The sequence below is a fragment of the Cervus elaphus genome, chromosome 2 (assembly GCF_910594005.1).
Source record: "Cervus elaphus chromosome 2, mCerEla1.1, whole genome shotgun sequence".
NCBI lineage: Eukaryota > Metazoa > Chordata > Mammalia > Artiodactyla > Cervidae > Cervus > Cervus elaphus.
The window spans coordinates 9,605,807-9,621,056 of NC_057816.1; the positions used below are offsets into that span (position 1 = coordinate 9,605,807).

At 50.3% G+C, this 15,250-nt stretch overlaps 3 protein-coding genes, 1 long non-coding RNA gene and 1 other non-coding gene across 9 annotated transcripts in view; 4 read left to right on the forward strand and 1 right to left on the reverse strand.

Annotated features, from left to right (window-relative positions):
• Positions 1–885: 885 nt before the first annotated feature.
• On the forward strand, positions 886–10,135 carry WDR74 (WD repeat domain 74). Of its 4 annotated transcripts, none has more exons than XM_043871303.1 (13): positions 1,036–1,234; positions 1,325–1,570; positions 3,882–4,007; positions 4,087–4,193; positions 4,275–4,396; positions 6,627–6,702; positions 6,833–6,979; positions 7,146–7,247; positions 8,530–8,630; positions 8,723–8,778; positions 9,112–9,257; positions 9,341–9,415; positions 9,914–10,135. In XM_043871303.1, exons 3-13 carry the CDS (start codon positions 3,944–3,946, stop codon positions 10,091–10,093), a joined length of 1,176 nt encoding a protein of 391 aa, XP_043727238.1. In that variant the 5' UTR covers positions 1,036–1,234; positions 1,325–1,570; positions 3,882–3,943; the 3' UTR covers positions 10,094–10,135. The 4 variants fall into 4 exon arrangements, with proteins under 4 accessions (XP_043727260.1, XP_043727238.1, XP_043727267.1 ...); XM_043871332.1 differs by having other exon boundaries at positions 1,048–1,234; positions 9,359–9,415; XM_043871325.1 differs by lacking the exons at positions 1,036–1,234; positions 1,325–1,570 and adding an exon at positions 886–904.
• LOC122677438 lies at positions 1,874–2,064 on the forward strand. Its single transcript, XR_006335784.1, has one exon. It is a non-coding gene; the product is annotated as a U2 spliceosomal RNA (small nuclear RNA).
• LOC122673502 lies at positions 3,390–10,260 on the reverse strand. Its single transcript, XR_006334697.1, has 2 exons — positions 10,137–10,260; positions 3,390–4,545 (listed from the first exon to the last, which is right to left on the reverse strand). It is a non-coding gene; the product is annotated as an uncharacterized LOC122673502 (long non-coding RNA).
• On the forward strand, positions 10,205–10,711 carry LOC122673495 (testis-expressed protein 54-like). Its single transcript, XM_043871345.1, has 2 exons — positions 10,205–10,343; positions 10,451–10,711. The coding sequence occupies exons 1-2, from the start codon at positions 10,277–10,279 to the stop codon at positions 10,654–10,656; spliced, it is 273 nt and encodes a 90-aa protein (XP_043727280.1). The 5' UTR covers positions 10,205–10,276; the 3' UTR covers positions 10,657–10,711.
• A 229-nt stretch (positions 10,712–10,940) lies between these two features.
• The window catches only part of STX5 (syntaxin 5), a 29,826-nt gene continuing 25,516 nt past the window's right edge, over positions 10,941–15,250 (forward strand). Inside the window, exons 1-5 of one of the 2 annotated variants that reach the window (XM_043871429.1) lie at positions 10,941–11,098; positions 11,781–12,024; positions 13,004–13,074; positions 13,239–13,294; positions 13,413–13,483. In XM_043871429.1, coding sequence (XP_043727364.1) covers positions 11,800–12,024; positions 13,004–13,074; positions 13,239–13,294; positions 13,413–13,483 — 423 coding nt within the window. In that variant the 5' untranslated portion in view covers positions 10,941–11,098; positions 11,781–11,799. The remainder of the gene's footprint in view (positions 11,099–11,780; positions 12,025–13,003; positions 13,075–13,238; positions 13,295–13,412; positions 13,484–15,250) is intronic. The other variant, XM_043871434.1, reaches the window with a different exon arrangement.

Here is a 15,250-nt window from a genome sequence, read left to right on the forward strand (position 1 = left end):
TTTTTAGCGACCAGGCTCCTCTGTCCATGGGATTCTCTAGGGAAGAGTATTGGAGTGGGACCAGGGGATCTTCCCTACCAGGGGGATTGAACCCTCATCTCTTATGACGCCTGCACTGACAGGCAGGGTCTTTACTAGTATTGCTACCTGGGAAGCTCAGTCCAGAATGATCTCTCCTCAAAACTATTAATTTAATCATATATGTGAATTACCTTTTGTCTGCCATGTAAGTTAACATAATGAGAAGTTCTAAGAATTAGGACATGGGCATGTATAGGCATTATTCTGTCTACCACATTCCCTTAGTTCGGCTTCTCCCTAGAGGTTCTGGGTTTATTGGTGAAGCCTGTAGAAATTGCTTCTGTTTATTAACAGGTACACAGTGTGAGAAACCGCAGTCTCTAAAGTCATAGATGATCAGACTTTGCTAGTTGTAATCATATCAGTGAAAATAGAACGTCCTACTCTTGCTGGAAGGATCTCAACCCAGGCACGGTATGTGTGTTTGTGCGTGTGTGTGTCTGTGTGCTCAGTCGTGTCCAAGACTCGTAGCCTCTTCGCAACCCACGATTGGTAGCCCGCCAGGCTCCAGAGACACGGCCTCTAATTCCAACCCAGATGTAGAGCTCAGTTAAGGAGCTGAATAGAACGTTCTGTGTTCACACTAACACAGTTTCCAAGGAAACAGGACTTCAAGTCCCTTCTCAGCAAGAGCCTGACATTACATAGAGCAAAGAGCCTTTCATACAGCTGGGCTTTGCTCTGAGCCTCGAAAGTACCGGTTCTGTTCAATTTGACCTGCATTGCCCCATCCCCTCTCCCACCGCTGGTTCCTGGGTTTAGGAATCAGGAGGCTCCGAAACGCTTTTCTGAGGCCGCTTTTCCCCCGGCTGTGGGGCCAACGGTGGGTAGTGGATGGTACAAACGGCAAGATGTAAGTAGGGTGGGGGCGGATGTTACAGTAAATCAGGGAGCGGGGAGGAGCAGATTCCAGCCTGGAGCCCCGTAATGCGAGGGGAAGACAGTCTAAAGGCCAACTTCCACTGTCACCTCTGGACCGAGAGCAGCATGTCCTCAGTTCTCACAAGCACCCATAAGCGCGGATTATTATTCCTCCATTTAACCGAGGAGAAGACAGGAGCCTAAGCTTTGCGTGCATGCCGTGAGTCCCAACAGTGGTGTTCGGCTCTGCGAAAGTAACCCACCAGGCTCCTATGTCCATGAGATTCTCCAGGTAAGAATATTGGAGGGGGTGGTGCCCTCCTCCAGGGGATCTTCCCGACTCAGGGATCGAAGCAGTCTCTCTTGTCTCCTGCTTTGGCAGCGGGATTCTTTACCACTAGTGCCACTTGGGAAACACAAGCAACATGCCTCGTGGCATCAAATCAGGAACTGGCGGACAAGGGTCCCAACTCGGTTCTTTGGACACCAAAGTCAGCGCTCAGGAACCGCGGGCCTTTCCAAGTAAATGTCCGGAAGAGGGGCGCCGCCCTGCATCTGCTTCGGCAGACTAACGACCACCACAGCTCTGCTGCCCCTTCTGTCGGGGAGAGATCGCCAGTCTCCGAGGGTAAGACACCAGGCGGCCATAGAAATCACGTCTACCATGGGGACCAATCCCAGAGAGCGAAAAAGCAGAGGGGCGGGTTTATGCAAAATACATAGGGAATTAGCCGGAAAGAGACGCAGTAAACGACACAATTTGAGGTCTATTTCCAAATTTTAGTTATGATTATGAATCATAAATGATGAAAAATTGGTTTTAAGTAAAACTACACTTTGAAAAGAATCTAATGATTAGGTGACATAAAAGTCACCACAACCGTAAAAGCTACTCTAAGAGTAAGGCTGGCCCGGAGCGAGGCCTGTAGTTATCGCTTCTCGGCCTTTTGGCTAAGATCAAGTGTAGTATCTGTTCTTATCAGTTTAATATCTGATACGTCCTCTATCCGAGGACAATATATTAAATGGATTTTTGGAATTAGGAGTTGGAATAGGAGCTTGCTCCGTCCACTCCACGCATCGACCTGGTATTGCAGTACTTCCAGGAACGGTGCACCTCCCTTTGGGGGGAATAAACTTTGTCTCAAAAAAAGACTTAATAACCATTTTGCTGTGAGTAAAGTTATTTCGCAGTTAGTCTGGCTTAGTGATTTATTACTATCTTAGAAGTTCCCGCAAAAGCAGAGCTGTCGTTTGTTTTATTTTTGTTTGACCAGTTTAATACATAGGTAGCAAAGTTCACTAACCCCAATACTCACTAAGTGGGGCTTCAACGCTGCGTTGGTTTCTGTGTACTTTTTGTGCAGACAATTTAACTCAGTAGAAACAGACGAGAATGGATGAGTCTTGAGTTTCCTTTATGGAAACGTGCCAAGTACTGCTTGGGTCAAAACGGGTGGATCACGATCGACATGCTTAAGTTTTTTTTTCTCTCAGTGTTTCGGACACTTTACTAAGTAACAGTTTATACTTCATGTAGTTTTGTAACTTACCTAAACGCTCTGTAAAGGATTCTCGTACATGTAACATAATGGTGGTAGTTCGGGTAGTCGTGACGCGATTTTACGTATATTCGGGGTTTTCTACAAAGGCTCAACAAGAGCAAGTCCCTGCCAACCAAAAAAAATGGGATCGATTCCGCGAGACGCGGAAGATCACCTGGAGGAGAATAGTTTACCACTCCAATATTCCTGCTTGGAGAATCCCATGGACAGAGAAGCCCGGCGGACTACAGTTTATGGGGTCGCAAAGATTTAGACGCGATTGAGTAACTCGTCCTTTTCATTTTCACTGGTATTCCTGCCTGAAGAATCGCTTGGGCAGACGAGCCTGGCTGGGTTTAAGTCCATAGAGTCGCCAAAGCCGTCGGGTCCGACTTAGCAACTAAAGAGCTACAATTTTAAGAATGGTGACATGCACGTAATTAGAGAAGTTATTTGCCATAGGGACGATATTGAGTAGTGCTTAGTAGTCTTCTTTATAACGGGTAAGTTTCCTGGTCTAGTTCCCTCATTCTGAAAACTCTGGGTGTGCACCTGGCCTTACAGTGAGGAAGACTTCCGAGCAGAGAAATAGTTGAACGTCTCATAAAGGAAAATCATTTCAGGGAAAGAGACCGTTCAGATTTACTTTGGGAGGCGGGGGGGCGGTAGTGGTGGTTGTGTTTCCGTGGCCTAACCGCGCGGCTTGCCTGGAATGTTAAGCTCTGAAACTTATTGGCAGTTCTCCAACTAAGGTGGCAATCAAGACTGTTTCTCTGTGGACAGATCTGCCAGGCAAGAGTGGGATGCTTTATTCTTACTGATACAATTTCAAACAGCAAAGTTTCTGATAAGACTTATTTCAGACAAGTCATTCAAAGAACAGGGCCGTTATGAGATTTTAAAGTTGGAGCTTGTCTTTGGAAGAACTGTTTCTTTTAATTTTGTAGATCTTCATTCATTGCGCATGGTGCCATTTTATACCATCAGCAAATCTCAACGTGAGGAAATAAAAACGCCTCTACCTTCGCTTTCCAAAACCGAGCTCGTCGGTTTCATTTCCCCCAACTTTGTTCATTTTGTCCTATTACGCTTGAAGTTGAAGCCATGCGCCTCATTAATGATTTGAATCTTTCCTGAAATAAGCTCTTTTCTTCTCTTGCACAGAAAACGTACATTGCTTTAGAGCAGAGAAACAGACTAGGGCTGCCTGGATCCGATATTGTGGTTCAGATCGTATGCCTTTTACTTCAAATGTAAAATGGTCAAGTTACTTACTGTTCAGATCTCCCCAAACAAGTCTCCAGATTTCATTTTTGTAAAAAGCAAAATTAGCTGGCGGGGAGAGTATTTTTACTCTTCCGGTTCTTTAAATGGAGTTCCTCCGTATCCCACTAGGCTCACGCTGGTGACGCAGGCGCTGCGCCGGAAGTGTGAGCCTTAGGTTCCCGAGCTCCGCTATGGCGGCTGCGGCTGCACGCTGGAACCATGTGTGGGTTGGCACCGACACTGGCATCCTGAAAGGTGGGTAGCGGAGTCGGGCGTCGGGAACTGCGGGCGTCACCGTTTCGCGACTCATGCGATTGACGTCCGTGTCCCGCAGGAGTGAACCTTCAGCGCAAACAGGCGGCGAACTTCACAGCGTCAGGACAGCCGCGGCGCGAAGAGGCGGTGAGCGCCCTGTGTTGGGGTGCGGGCGGCGAGACACAGGTGAGCGACCGCTGACAGAGCTGGGAGTCTGGGGCGCGGCCGCCTCGCTCTCCTCGCCATCCTGTGCTCCTCTGCCCGCAGATCCTGGTGGGCTGTGCCGATGGGACAGTGAAGCACTTCAGCACCGAGGAAGGCAGGTTCCAGGGCCAGAGGCAATGTCCTGGAGGGGAGGGCACGTTCCGAGGCCTCGCCCAGGTCGACGGGTAAGACCAAGCCCCTTGCAGAAACGCTCAGGTCGTAGCGAGAGTGTTGAGGCTCCCGCTGGACGACCGAGTGATGGCGATCAACTCTGAGTTGATGTGAGCCTGGTCTGCATGACAGGGACCTTTTTCCTGCCTTCATCCGTTTATTCCTATAACAAATATTTATGAAACAGTTACTTGGTTGTTTGTAGGCACTGGGCGAAATGCAAAGGCTTAGGTAAACCAGACACAGTATCTGCCATCATAAAGTTTGCTTCTTCCAGAGTTTGGTTTTTTGGGTTTTGGGGTTTTTTTTGGCATAATAATCTTTTGGGTGACCCTGAGCACATTATTTAATAGTTTGAAAGTGAAAGTGTTAGTCGCTCAGTCGTGTCCGACTCTTTGCAACCCTGTGGACAGTAGCCCGCCGGACTCCTCTGTCCGGGATTTTCCAGGCAAGAATACTGGAGCGATTTGCCATTTCCTTCTCCAGCGGATCTTCCCGAGTCTCCTGCACTGCAGGCGTTCTCCTGCATTGCAGGAGATTCTTTACCAACTGAGCCACTAGGGAAGTTTAGAATATGTTTTTTAAATGGGGGCTAACAACCACCAACAAAGTGGTAAAGCTCCTAAAGAATAGGAAATGCTGGGTTGCAGGCTTAGTTTTCTACTGAAGGCGAAGAGAGAGGCTGTGAGCTGACTGTGTAGGTTTGGTGACATTAACTTGACAGGTGAGTCTGGAAGGCTAGATCGGGAGAGAGGGGGTGGAGGAATATTTGAACTTGGCCTTGAAGGTTGGGTAGAATTTTGACAGGTGGAGAAAGGAGTAAGGGCATTCTAGAAAGAGGCTTCTGCCTGAGCAGAGGCCAAGGATTGGTGTGAGGCTACAGGGCACATCACAGGGAAGATAAACAGCATTTGGGGGTTGAAGAGAAGACTCTTGAGTCTCTTGGACTGCAAGGAGATCAAACCAATCAGTCTTAAGGGAAATCAGTCCTGAATATGCATTGGAAGGAGTGATGCTGAAGCTCCAATACTTTGGCCACCTGATACAAAGAACTGCTGGAAAAGATTGAAGGCAGGAAGAGAAGAGAATAACAGAGGGTGAGATGGTTAGATGGCATCACCAATTCGATGGACAGGAGTTTGGGCAAGCTCCAGGAGTTGGTGATGGTCAGGGAAACCTGGCATACTGCAGTCCACAGGGTCGCAAAGAGTTGGACACAACTGAGCAACTGAACTGAACTGGGGGTTGAAGCCCAGGAGACTTTTTTTTTTTCCCTTTTTAAAAACTTAGGAAGAATTTTAATATAAGATAAACGAGTTAAGTTGGGATTTAAGGTAAAGTGCTTTAAGTGTCAGGCTGAGCAATCTGCAGTTTCATGGGTAGTGAGGCATGATTGGTTTCTTAGCAGGAAACACTGTGGTCAGAGCTGTGAGCCTGCAGGAGCGTGGAGATGGACTGGAGATGGGGCAGTTGGGAGGCTGTTGCCACAACCCAGGAGAACCCAGAGCCTGAACCCAGTTGGGGAGAGTGGGCAAATATGAGAAAGATCAGAGGGCTTGGGCTATACAGATCCTGGTGAGAGATTGGCTTGTCTGGTCTGACACCCAGAACAGGGAACTTAAGGGAGGAAGCTGGTGTTTGATTCTGACCAAACAGTAAATCCAGAGCAGTCCCATTTCAGTGCTTTTATTTATTTATTTATTTATTTTGAAGATCGCCCCATCGTGCAGGAGAGAGAGAGCGCGCAAAGAGGGAGAGAGAGGGAGAGAGAGAGAAGAGGGAGAGAGAGAGAGAGAGAAGAGGGACAGAGAGAGGGAGAGAGAGAGAGAGAGAGAGCCCATTTGAGTGCTTTTAGAGTTCTTCCTCCTGACTCCTGGTGAGCATATCAAGAAAGATCAGCAGGGCCAGGTGCCCCAGGTGGAGCTGTGGAATAGCAAAGACTCTGCTTTGCAGTATCACAGTCTTGATTGCAGCTCTGATTCTGACATTTATAGCTAAGTGGCAAATCTTTTAATTTTTTGTAGCTTCAGTTTCCTTACTTATAAGACCGGTAAACCATTACCTTGATGAGGAAATTAAATAACAGCCATCAAGCCCTGCCCAGACCTGAGTTACCTAGAGGCTTCCTTAGGAACAGGGCTGGTAGGAGGGAGTCTAGTTCATATGAATTTGGGGGTGGGTCGACTGGGGACAGAAAACACCATTTACCCCTGCTCTTTAACTCTATCCTCCCTTTGCCTGCAGCACCCTCATCACATGTGTGGATTCTGGGATTCTTCGAGTCTGGCATGACAAGGACAAGGAGGCATCCTCTGACCCAGTGAGGCCCCCCCCCATCCTGATCCTGATGGTTGGGGAAGGTGGGGCCCAGGGTAGAGCCAATGAAGGCTTTGGGGGAGGAGGATTAAGGATCTGGAAGTGACTCATCTCCCCTCTCTCATTCTTTTCAGCTCCTGGAACTGAGGGTGGGCCCTGGGGTATGTAGGATGCGCCAAGACCCAGCACGCCCCCACATCGTTGCCACAGGTGGGAAGGAGAATGCTCTGAAGGTGTGGGACCTGCAGGGGTCTGAGGAGCCTTTGTTCAGGGCCAAGAATGTGAGTGATGGTGGGTGGAGAGGACCTGGGTCCCAATTCCCAGGAGTCGAGGCCACTGATTATGAATTGGAGACTGGCTGGATTTTAGGGGATGATGATAGAGGGCAGAAGGAAGGGACACACTGAGCCCCTCCCAGCTCTGTTCATCATCTACTGACCCCACCAGGTACGGAATGATTGGCTCGACCTGCGGGTTCCCATCTGGGACCAGGACATACAATTCCTCCCAGAGTCACAGAAGCTTGTCACCTGTACAGGGTACCACCAGGTGAGGCACACATCTCACCCCTATCTTCTTCTGGGCTCACATAGCTTCCTGGAGAAACAGGAAGCTTGCTCTTTGCAGGCTTGGTCCCCACCACTTGGCATAGCCACTCTTCTCGCCATCCTTCTGTCATCCCTGAGCTCTCAGAAGAAGGACCATTTCCCCCATCTGTTCCAGTCGAGTGGCTAAGCCAGTGACCTTCACTTACTACAGTCTAGGAAGGAGTTGCCTGAACTGTGATTCTTCCTTTTCCTCCCATCTGGAAGAGAGAAGGAGTGTCCCCTTCATAGTAGAATCACATGGGCCCTGTGTTATGAGAAGACATGGACTGGGTATCAAAAGAACTGGGTTCTGGTCCTGATGGCAGCCTCTAATTTGCTTTGGGACCCAAGCATGACCCTCTAGTATCTGTAATATCTGGTCTCCATTCCTCAGCTGTATAGGAAAGGCCCAACTGGGGATCTTTCCAGCTGGGCTTTTCTTTTTTTTGACCGCGCTGCATGGCAGTCATACCTCCCTGATCAGGGATCGAATCCGAAGTGGAAGCTTGGAGTCCTAACCATTGGACCACCAGGGAATTTGACATCCTAAGACCTAGGCAGGACTGGGTGGGGCTACATTTGCCCTGCATGCTCTGCTCTGCATCTGAAGTCTGCTGTTGGTAATACAGTTCTGCTCAGAAAACATATGAGAGCTTCCTCTCTCCTTCGTGTCCAGGCTTAATTTCTTTCTCTGTTTGAGTTCAGCAGCTCTGACAGTTGGGCCAGCTTGCTCTTGCATCATGAGAGGGGAGTATAGACGGAACGCTATACACACATGCAGACCATGGGCATGCTGCTGCTCCTAGCCTGGGGAACCTCTTTTCTCAGCTCTATACATTCATGTTCCTCAGCAGCTCTCCTCTACTCCTCAACACTCAGAAAAGAAGGGTGTATTTCAAATGAGAAAGTTTCTCTGAAAGAGTGGATTGTAAAAGCAGTGTATGGGGTAGGGGGGCTTCCCTGGTGGCTCAGCGGTAAAGAATCTGCCTGCCAATGCAGGAGGCTTGGGTTCAATTCCTGGGTTGGGAAGATCCCCTGAAGGAGGAAATGGCAACCCACTCCAGTATTCTTGCCTGGGAAATCCCATGGACAGAGAAACCTGGTGGGCTACAGTCCATGGGGTCACAGAAGAGTTGGAAACAACTTAGCGACTAAACAACAAATGAGGGGAAGTGAAGATGCAGAGAAGCCGGAGGGGCTACCCAGAGTAAAGGTACTATTGTGATGTCTCAGTCTTCTTCCAGGTCCGTGTCTATGATCCAGCCTCCCCTCAGCGCAGGCCAGTCCTTGAGGCCACCTACGGAGAGTACCCACTGACAGCCATGACCCTGACTCCTGAGGGCAAGTGAGTGTGTAGCGGGCACAGTGGGGCCTGGGGAGGACTCCAGGGGGCTCCTGCTGACCGACCCATGTATGTCTCTCTGGTCTCCTCCTCAGTTCAGTGATTGTGGGGAATACTCATGGGCAGCTGGCAGAAATTGACCTTCGACAAGGTGAGTAGACCAAGGAGCCTTGCAGGGGGGCAGGGGTGGGGAGGAAGGGCAGGATTCCCCTCTGACAAGGGGCGGTGGAGCTGCTGAGCCCTCTTTCAGGTGCCAGTTCAGTCCCGGTTCTGCCAAAAGCTGTGTGACCTTGGACAAATTACTCTGTTAATTCCCTGTGCCTTAGTTTCTTCACCTGAAAAATGGAGATGTTAATGGTAACTGCCATGTCAGCATTATGTTAAACGAGGATTAAATGTTGAAAGAAAGTGATTTGAACAGAAAACACTCAATAAATGATCGTTGGCTGACCAGTTAGCACTGATACCTGCCCCCTTTCTCCAGGGCGCCTGCTGGGCTGTCTAAAGGGACTGGCGGGCAGCGTCCGAGGGCTGCAGTGCCACCCTTCAAAGCCCCTACTAGCCTCCTGTGGTTTGGACAGAGTCTTGAGGATACACAGGATCCGGAATCCACGGGGCCTGGAGCATAAGGTGAGAAACCACTCATTCCTGCTCGTTGTGCCCTCCTCCCTCCCCCACTCTTGCTTCTGTTTCAGCAGACCTGGCCCCTTAAGGTCCCTCATCTCTTGCAGGTTTATCTCAAATCTCAACTGAACTGCCTTCTCCTGTCAGGCAGGGATAACTGGGAGGTAAGCTCTTGGGTCTGGGAATGTGGGAGCTAAGGGTACAGGTGTGAGGATCTCTCTGTGAAGAGGAAAGGGAAGCAGCTGGAACTTAGACCTGAGACTGTCCACCCACTTGCCAGGAATAGTCCTGACAGGGTCATTGCCAAGGGTAACATAGGAGCATGGATGAAGTGAAGTGAAAGTCACTCAGTCATGTGTGACTCTTTGTGACCCCATGGACTGTAGCCCACCAGGCTCCTCTGTCCATGGAATTCTCCAAGCCAGAATACTGGAGTGGGTAGCCATTCCCTCTTCCAGGGGATCTTCCTAACCCAGGGATTGAACCCAGGTCTCCCACATTGCAGGCAGATTCTTTCCCAGCTGAGCCACCAGGGAAGTCCAGCAGCATGGATGGGCGTGGTATTTAGGAGCAGGAAACAAGGGGTGGTACCTGGAGGAATGATTCTCCTCCCTGTGGGTCTGTTATTGTACCTCTGACTCCTGAGGGCTTCTACTCACCAGGATGAACCGCAAGAGCCTCAAGAGCCCAACAAGGTGCCCTCAGAAGACACAGAGACAGATGAACTTTGGGCTTCCTTGGAGGCAGCTGCCAAGCGGAAGCTCCCCAATTGGGAGCAGACCCAAGGCGCTCTCCAAGCCAGACGGAGAAAGAAGAAACGGCCTGGGTCCACCAGCTCCTGAAGAGCTTGTGCTCACTTTGTAAATAAACACCTTAAAAACGTACCATGACTTTGCCTTTTGTGATGGGAGAGTGGTGGCGGCTCCCTGAGCTGGGGTGGTGGGGGTATCTGACGTCACAAAAGCAGGGCCGGGAACCTGGCGGCTGGTGCGGGTGGCACCGAGTGCAGGGCCGCATGTGCGGCCATGGGCTGCTGCCAAGACAAGGACTTTCAGATTTCGGATGAGCAGGCCAAGGAGGCCGGGTCAGAAGGTGGGACCAGAGACACACCGGGGGGCCCAGGGAGCTGGGAGTGGGGACTGGACCACCCGGAGGTTGGCCTGGGGAGAGTAGAACTCAGCGGCCTCGCATCCTCGCAGGCACTGATGCGGACTCGGTGGAGCAACGGGATCGCAGGTCGAACGAAAGTCTTCTGATCACTGTGCTGTGGCGGCGGCTATCCATGTTCAGCCGTCGGGGTTCCTCTCGGTCAACCAAGAGGCAGGCAGTCCAGAATCTAAAGCCGGCGAGTAGGATCCAGGAGCGCGAGCAGGAGATGATCCAGGAGGAGCCGGAGAAGGGGTGACTCCAGCCCTGTTCTCACTCCTCCCCAGCCTTCAGAGAATAAAGTTTCTAACGTGTACCTGCCTGAGCGCTTGTGCCTCGGCTTTCGGCACGTAGGGCGCGGGCACCACCAGGATCGCGGGCTCTTTAAGGCTCCTTCCCTGAGGTTGGCCAGTCCCCTGGGCCCCCGACTTTAGTTCCTTGGGGGCGGGGCCACAGGGGTAGCCTAGCCAATGGGGGGGCGAATTAACACATGCGTTTTGGTGGAGGGGCGTGTCTCTCGGGTCGCCGGGCTCTAGGAGGCGTGGTACCGCCTTACTGTTACCGGGGGTGGGGTTACGTGTGGGTGACGTGGCGGCTTCCAGTCTTTGGTCGGGTTTCGGCGGCTTCGGCTCCAGGGGGAGGAGGTGGTGACGATCTGGGAGATTGTAGCAGTGGCGGCAGCGGCAGGCGGCAGAAAGGAGGTAGGACTCGGTAGGGTCTGGCTGCCGTGCCTGCTCTGGGCCGCTCTTTCCGGGGACGGCGCCGGGCGGGGGGAAGGGAACCAGGGACAAGCGGGCAAGTCCTGCCGGCCCGGCTCGGAGTGAGCGAATACCTCACCGTCCAATCAGAAAAGTCCATTTAAGAAGGACGTCGGCGTTAGCTAATCAGTGTTTGCAGACTTCCAGAAGGTGGGACTTGGGCGAGGGGAGGGTGGGACTTCCTGCTTCAAATAAACACCTAGAGATTCCCCCCTCCGCCCACCGAAGTGTGTCCCTCTGAGGTGGTCCGTCCCCGTTTCTCCCTGAGGAGTCGGAGGAACCAGTGGATACGAGAGGGCCCAGTTAGGGCCTGGGGCAGTTGCACGGGACGGGCTGGAGCCTCAGGGCCACAGGACCTGGCTCTGGCCCTGCCTCTACTTCAGGGCCCCGGCCCGCGCTGTGGCCGCCGGAACCAAGTTGGAAGAAAAGTCTGAGGAGGGGGACGGCTTGGGCCGCAGAAAAAGCAGGATCTTGTCAGCTGCGGGTCGGTCCCAGGATCTACGGGTGGCTTCGGGCTCGAAACTCCGTGCCAAGTGCAGAGGGGCCCCGAAGAACTGCTGGTTGGGGCGGGGGATTGGTGGAGAAGGAGGCTGCCTGGGGAATGACACTCTCCCCTCCACCACAGTCCGAGGTTATGCGTCTCAATGATCCCGCGGAAACGCTACGGATCTAAGAACACGGATCAGGGTGTCTACCTGGGTCTCTCAAAGACACAGGTCCTGTCCCCTGCAACTGCTGGCAGTAGCAGCAGCGACATCGCCCCTCTGCCCCCCCCAGTAGCCCTGGTCCCTCCCCCTCCCGACACCATGTCCTGCCGGGATCGGACCCAGGAGTTCCTGTCAGCCTGCAAGTCCCTGCAGAGCCGTCAGGTAAGGACCTGGACTGGGAGAGGCAGAGTGAGTCTTACTCAAACCTGGGAGAGGGGGTGCTCCAGCACCGTTGATTGAAGTAATTCTTGGGGGAGCCTGATGGAGACCTGGTCCAGCTTGGGATGGTAGGATCTAACAAGCAGAGAAAAGGTGGGCTAGCTAATCTAGAGGCAAGAATCCAGACTTTGTTGATGTTTTGTTTAATCAGGAATCTAGGGTTGCTATTCTGGAACGAATATCTCAGGGCGAGAAATGATTACAGTATATTTGGTTTGGATAAGGAACAGGTTCTAGAAAGAGCCTTTATTTAGTTCAGAGACAAACGCTTTAAATTCTCATTCCAGTATAATTCTACCAAGTTTGCTTCATGACAACATGGAAGTTAAACTAGTTGGACCTCAGTTTTTATATCTGTAAAATGAAAGAAACTTTCCAAATAAAGTAATTTTAATAAAAATCACTTGGGAGTGCTTTTTTTTAAAATTAGATTGCTTTGTTTTGTTCCAGACTTTCTGAATCTGGAAACTGAGTAATTGTGATTTTAAATATTTTTACTGCTCAGTTGTTGTTTACAACTGCTCTTCTATATCATCTCCAAGAGCTTCCTGTTTATCCTCTCAATTCCCCAGTTGGAGGAATGGAATGGTAATACTAGTTACCATTTATTTAGTGCTTATCATGGACCTGATATTTGGCTAAAATAATTTATAACCCTTATGTTTTTTAATCTTAGCAACAACAAAAGGAGATGTGTAGAATTGTCTCCATTTTACATAAGAGGAAACAGAGATTCAGAGTGGTTTAAGTCACTTGTCCCCAGGCCCCCTTCTAGTAAGTGGTGGCATCAGGTTTTGTGTGGCGTGTCCAGGAGAGGATGCCACTAGCACTAGAGGGCGAGTTTACAGGATTCCTGGGGAATAGTGAAAGCTAGCAATGGGAAGGAAAAAGTAAAGTTTTACTTTTTGACGTTGCCTTTCAGAATGGAATCCAGACAAACAAGCCGGCTCTGCGTGCTGTCCGGCAGCGCAGTGAATTTACCCTCATGGCCAAGTGAGTTGGGAGAAGTTAGGTGGTGGGTTGGCCAGTGTCTGAGGAGAGGTAGTCTTGCCTCTGGTGACCTTGGTGGCGAGGACTGGGATTGGTTGTGCTGGTGCTAAGGTGGGCAAGGCCTTCTCCTTCCCTTCCACAGTGTTCTCACTTGTGCTCATTTGCAGGCGCATTGGGAAGGACCTCAGCAACACATTTGCCAAGCTGGAGAAGCTGACAATCTGTGAGTGTTCCTGGACCTTTCGGAGCCGGGGCAGTGAACACCGGAGGGCTGAGGAACCCTACTGTCTTGAGTCTGGTCTCTGACCTCACCTGTGGTGGCTTCTTGTTTGTCTCTGCAGTGGCAAAGCGCAAGTCCCTCTTTGATGATAAGGCAGTGGAAATTGAGGAGCTAACTTATATCATCAAACAGGTGAGTGACTAGCAGTCAGGAGAGTCGGGCATTCCAGTTGGATCACTGCCATCTTTTTCCATTGCTATAGAGTCTCAAAGCAAGTTTCTCAAGCCAACTCCAAACATCCTACTCCTCTGTTGTGTCAGTGGTCATCTACTATATACAAAGCACTGTGCTGGGCACTTGCCACAGAAGCATTATGAGGCAGATACCAGCCTTTAAGGACTTATTGTCTGGAAGAGGTATCCAGTCCCATAAACTCACGCTTACAATGAATAGGCAGCAAGTGGCACAGAAAAGATTGTACAAAAAGATGAATGAGATTCTGGGTACGCTGGGAAAGATTTTATCCAGGCGGTGAAAACTGAGCTGGTTTCGAGGCTTGTGGAGAGGCAACAGAAGAACATTTGAGACAGGAAACAGTGTGCAGAGGCATGTCTCATAAAAGGGAAAAGTTCAAGTCTTTGCTCAGATGTCATGTGCTCAGGGAGGCCTACCTTGCTGTTTAATGCCCCAGCCCCCCCAACTCTGATCTCCCTTACCTTGCTCTATTTTCTTGTTTATAGCACTTGATACATTCTAACAGTCTCTATAAAGCTTATTTGTCTGTTGTTGTTTCCTCCCACTTACCTCATCCACATCAGGAAGAAAGAAAATAACAAATGGGAATGCATAAGAGCAGGAATTTTTCTTTCTCTTTGTTCATGGATGTATCCCAGACACCTGTGACAGTGTCTGGCGTATAGTGCTCAATTGTTCAGTCGTGTCTGACTCCTTGCAACCACATGAACTGTAGCCCACCAGGCTCCTCTGTCCATGGAATTCTTCAGGCAAGAATACTGGAGTGGGCTGCCATTTCCTACTCCAGGGCATCTTCCCGACCCAGGGATCGAACCCATGTCTCTTGTGTCTCCTGCATTGGCAGGCAGATTCTTTCCCACTGCAACACCTGAGAATCCCCTGGCATGTATTCGTTGCTCAGTACTTGTTGATCATGGCAGCAGATGAGGCTGAAAAGGTAGACTGGTAGCTGGTTGTAAAGACCATCGTGGGGCTTGCAAAGGACTGTAGAATCATTCTGAATGTGTGGGCTGCAAAGACGATTAGAACCTGGATTCCAGTTCTGTCTGCAAGACACTGGTATAGCAGCTCTAACGGTATGATTTGTGTCTTTCCCAGAATAATGTGATAAGGATAACATGAGAAATTGAATGTCCGTGGGAGGAAGAAAAACACCCTGGAGCATGAATGGGCAGAGAGGTGAGGGTAGAGGCTTGTGCAGTTGTCCGGTATGAAGATGATTATGGCAGAGGCCAAAGGGCAGACACATTGAAGAGATGCTATGCTGAATGGGAGAGGGTTCCATTAACTATTGGGGTGTTATTACTCTTTTTTAAATATTTATGTGTTTGGCTGCATTGGATTTTAGTTGTGACACGTGGGACCATCACTGCATCGTGGGGGATCTTTCCTTGCAGCGCACTGATTCTCTAGTTATGGTGTGTGTGCTCAGTAGTTGCGGCATTTTGGCTTAGTTACTTCAGACCATTTGGGATCTTTGTTAACCAAGGATTGAACCCAAGTCCCCTGCTTTGCAAGGCAGATTGTTAACCACTGGGCCACCAGGGAAGTCCCTGTTGGGGACTTGCATAGGTAACCACTGACTGGATTGAGACAGACTTCAAATCCCAGGCTCACCACTTATGATATGATGTTGGGTAAGCTACCTTATCCTGGAGAAGGAAGGAGAAAGATCCCCTAGAGAAGTAAATGGCAGCCCACTCC

Bases quoted from the DNA above. Each gene is read 5' to 3' on its own strand.
- LOC122673495 (XM_043871345.1), top strand. From the start codon at position 10,277: ATGGGCTGCTGCCAAGACAAGGACTTTCAGATTTCGGATGAGCAGGCC. The intron at 10,344-10,450 runs GTGGGACCAGAG...GCATCCTCGCAG, and splicing joins CAAGGAGGCCGGGTCAGAAG to GCACTGATGCGGACTCGGTG.
- WDR74 (XM_043871325.1), top strand. From the start codon at position 3,944: ATGGCGGCTGCGGCTGCACGCTGGAACCATGTGTGGGTTGGCACCGAC. The intron at 4,397-6,626 runs GTAAGACCAAGC...CTTTGCCTGCAG, and splicing joins GGCCTCGCCCAGGTCGACGG to CACCCTCATCACATGTGTGG. The intron at 6,703-6,832 runs GTGAGGCCCCCC...CATTCTTTTCAG, and splicing joins AGGAGGCATCCTCTGACCCA to CTCCTGGAACTGAGGGTGGG.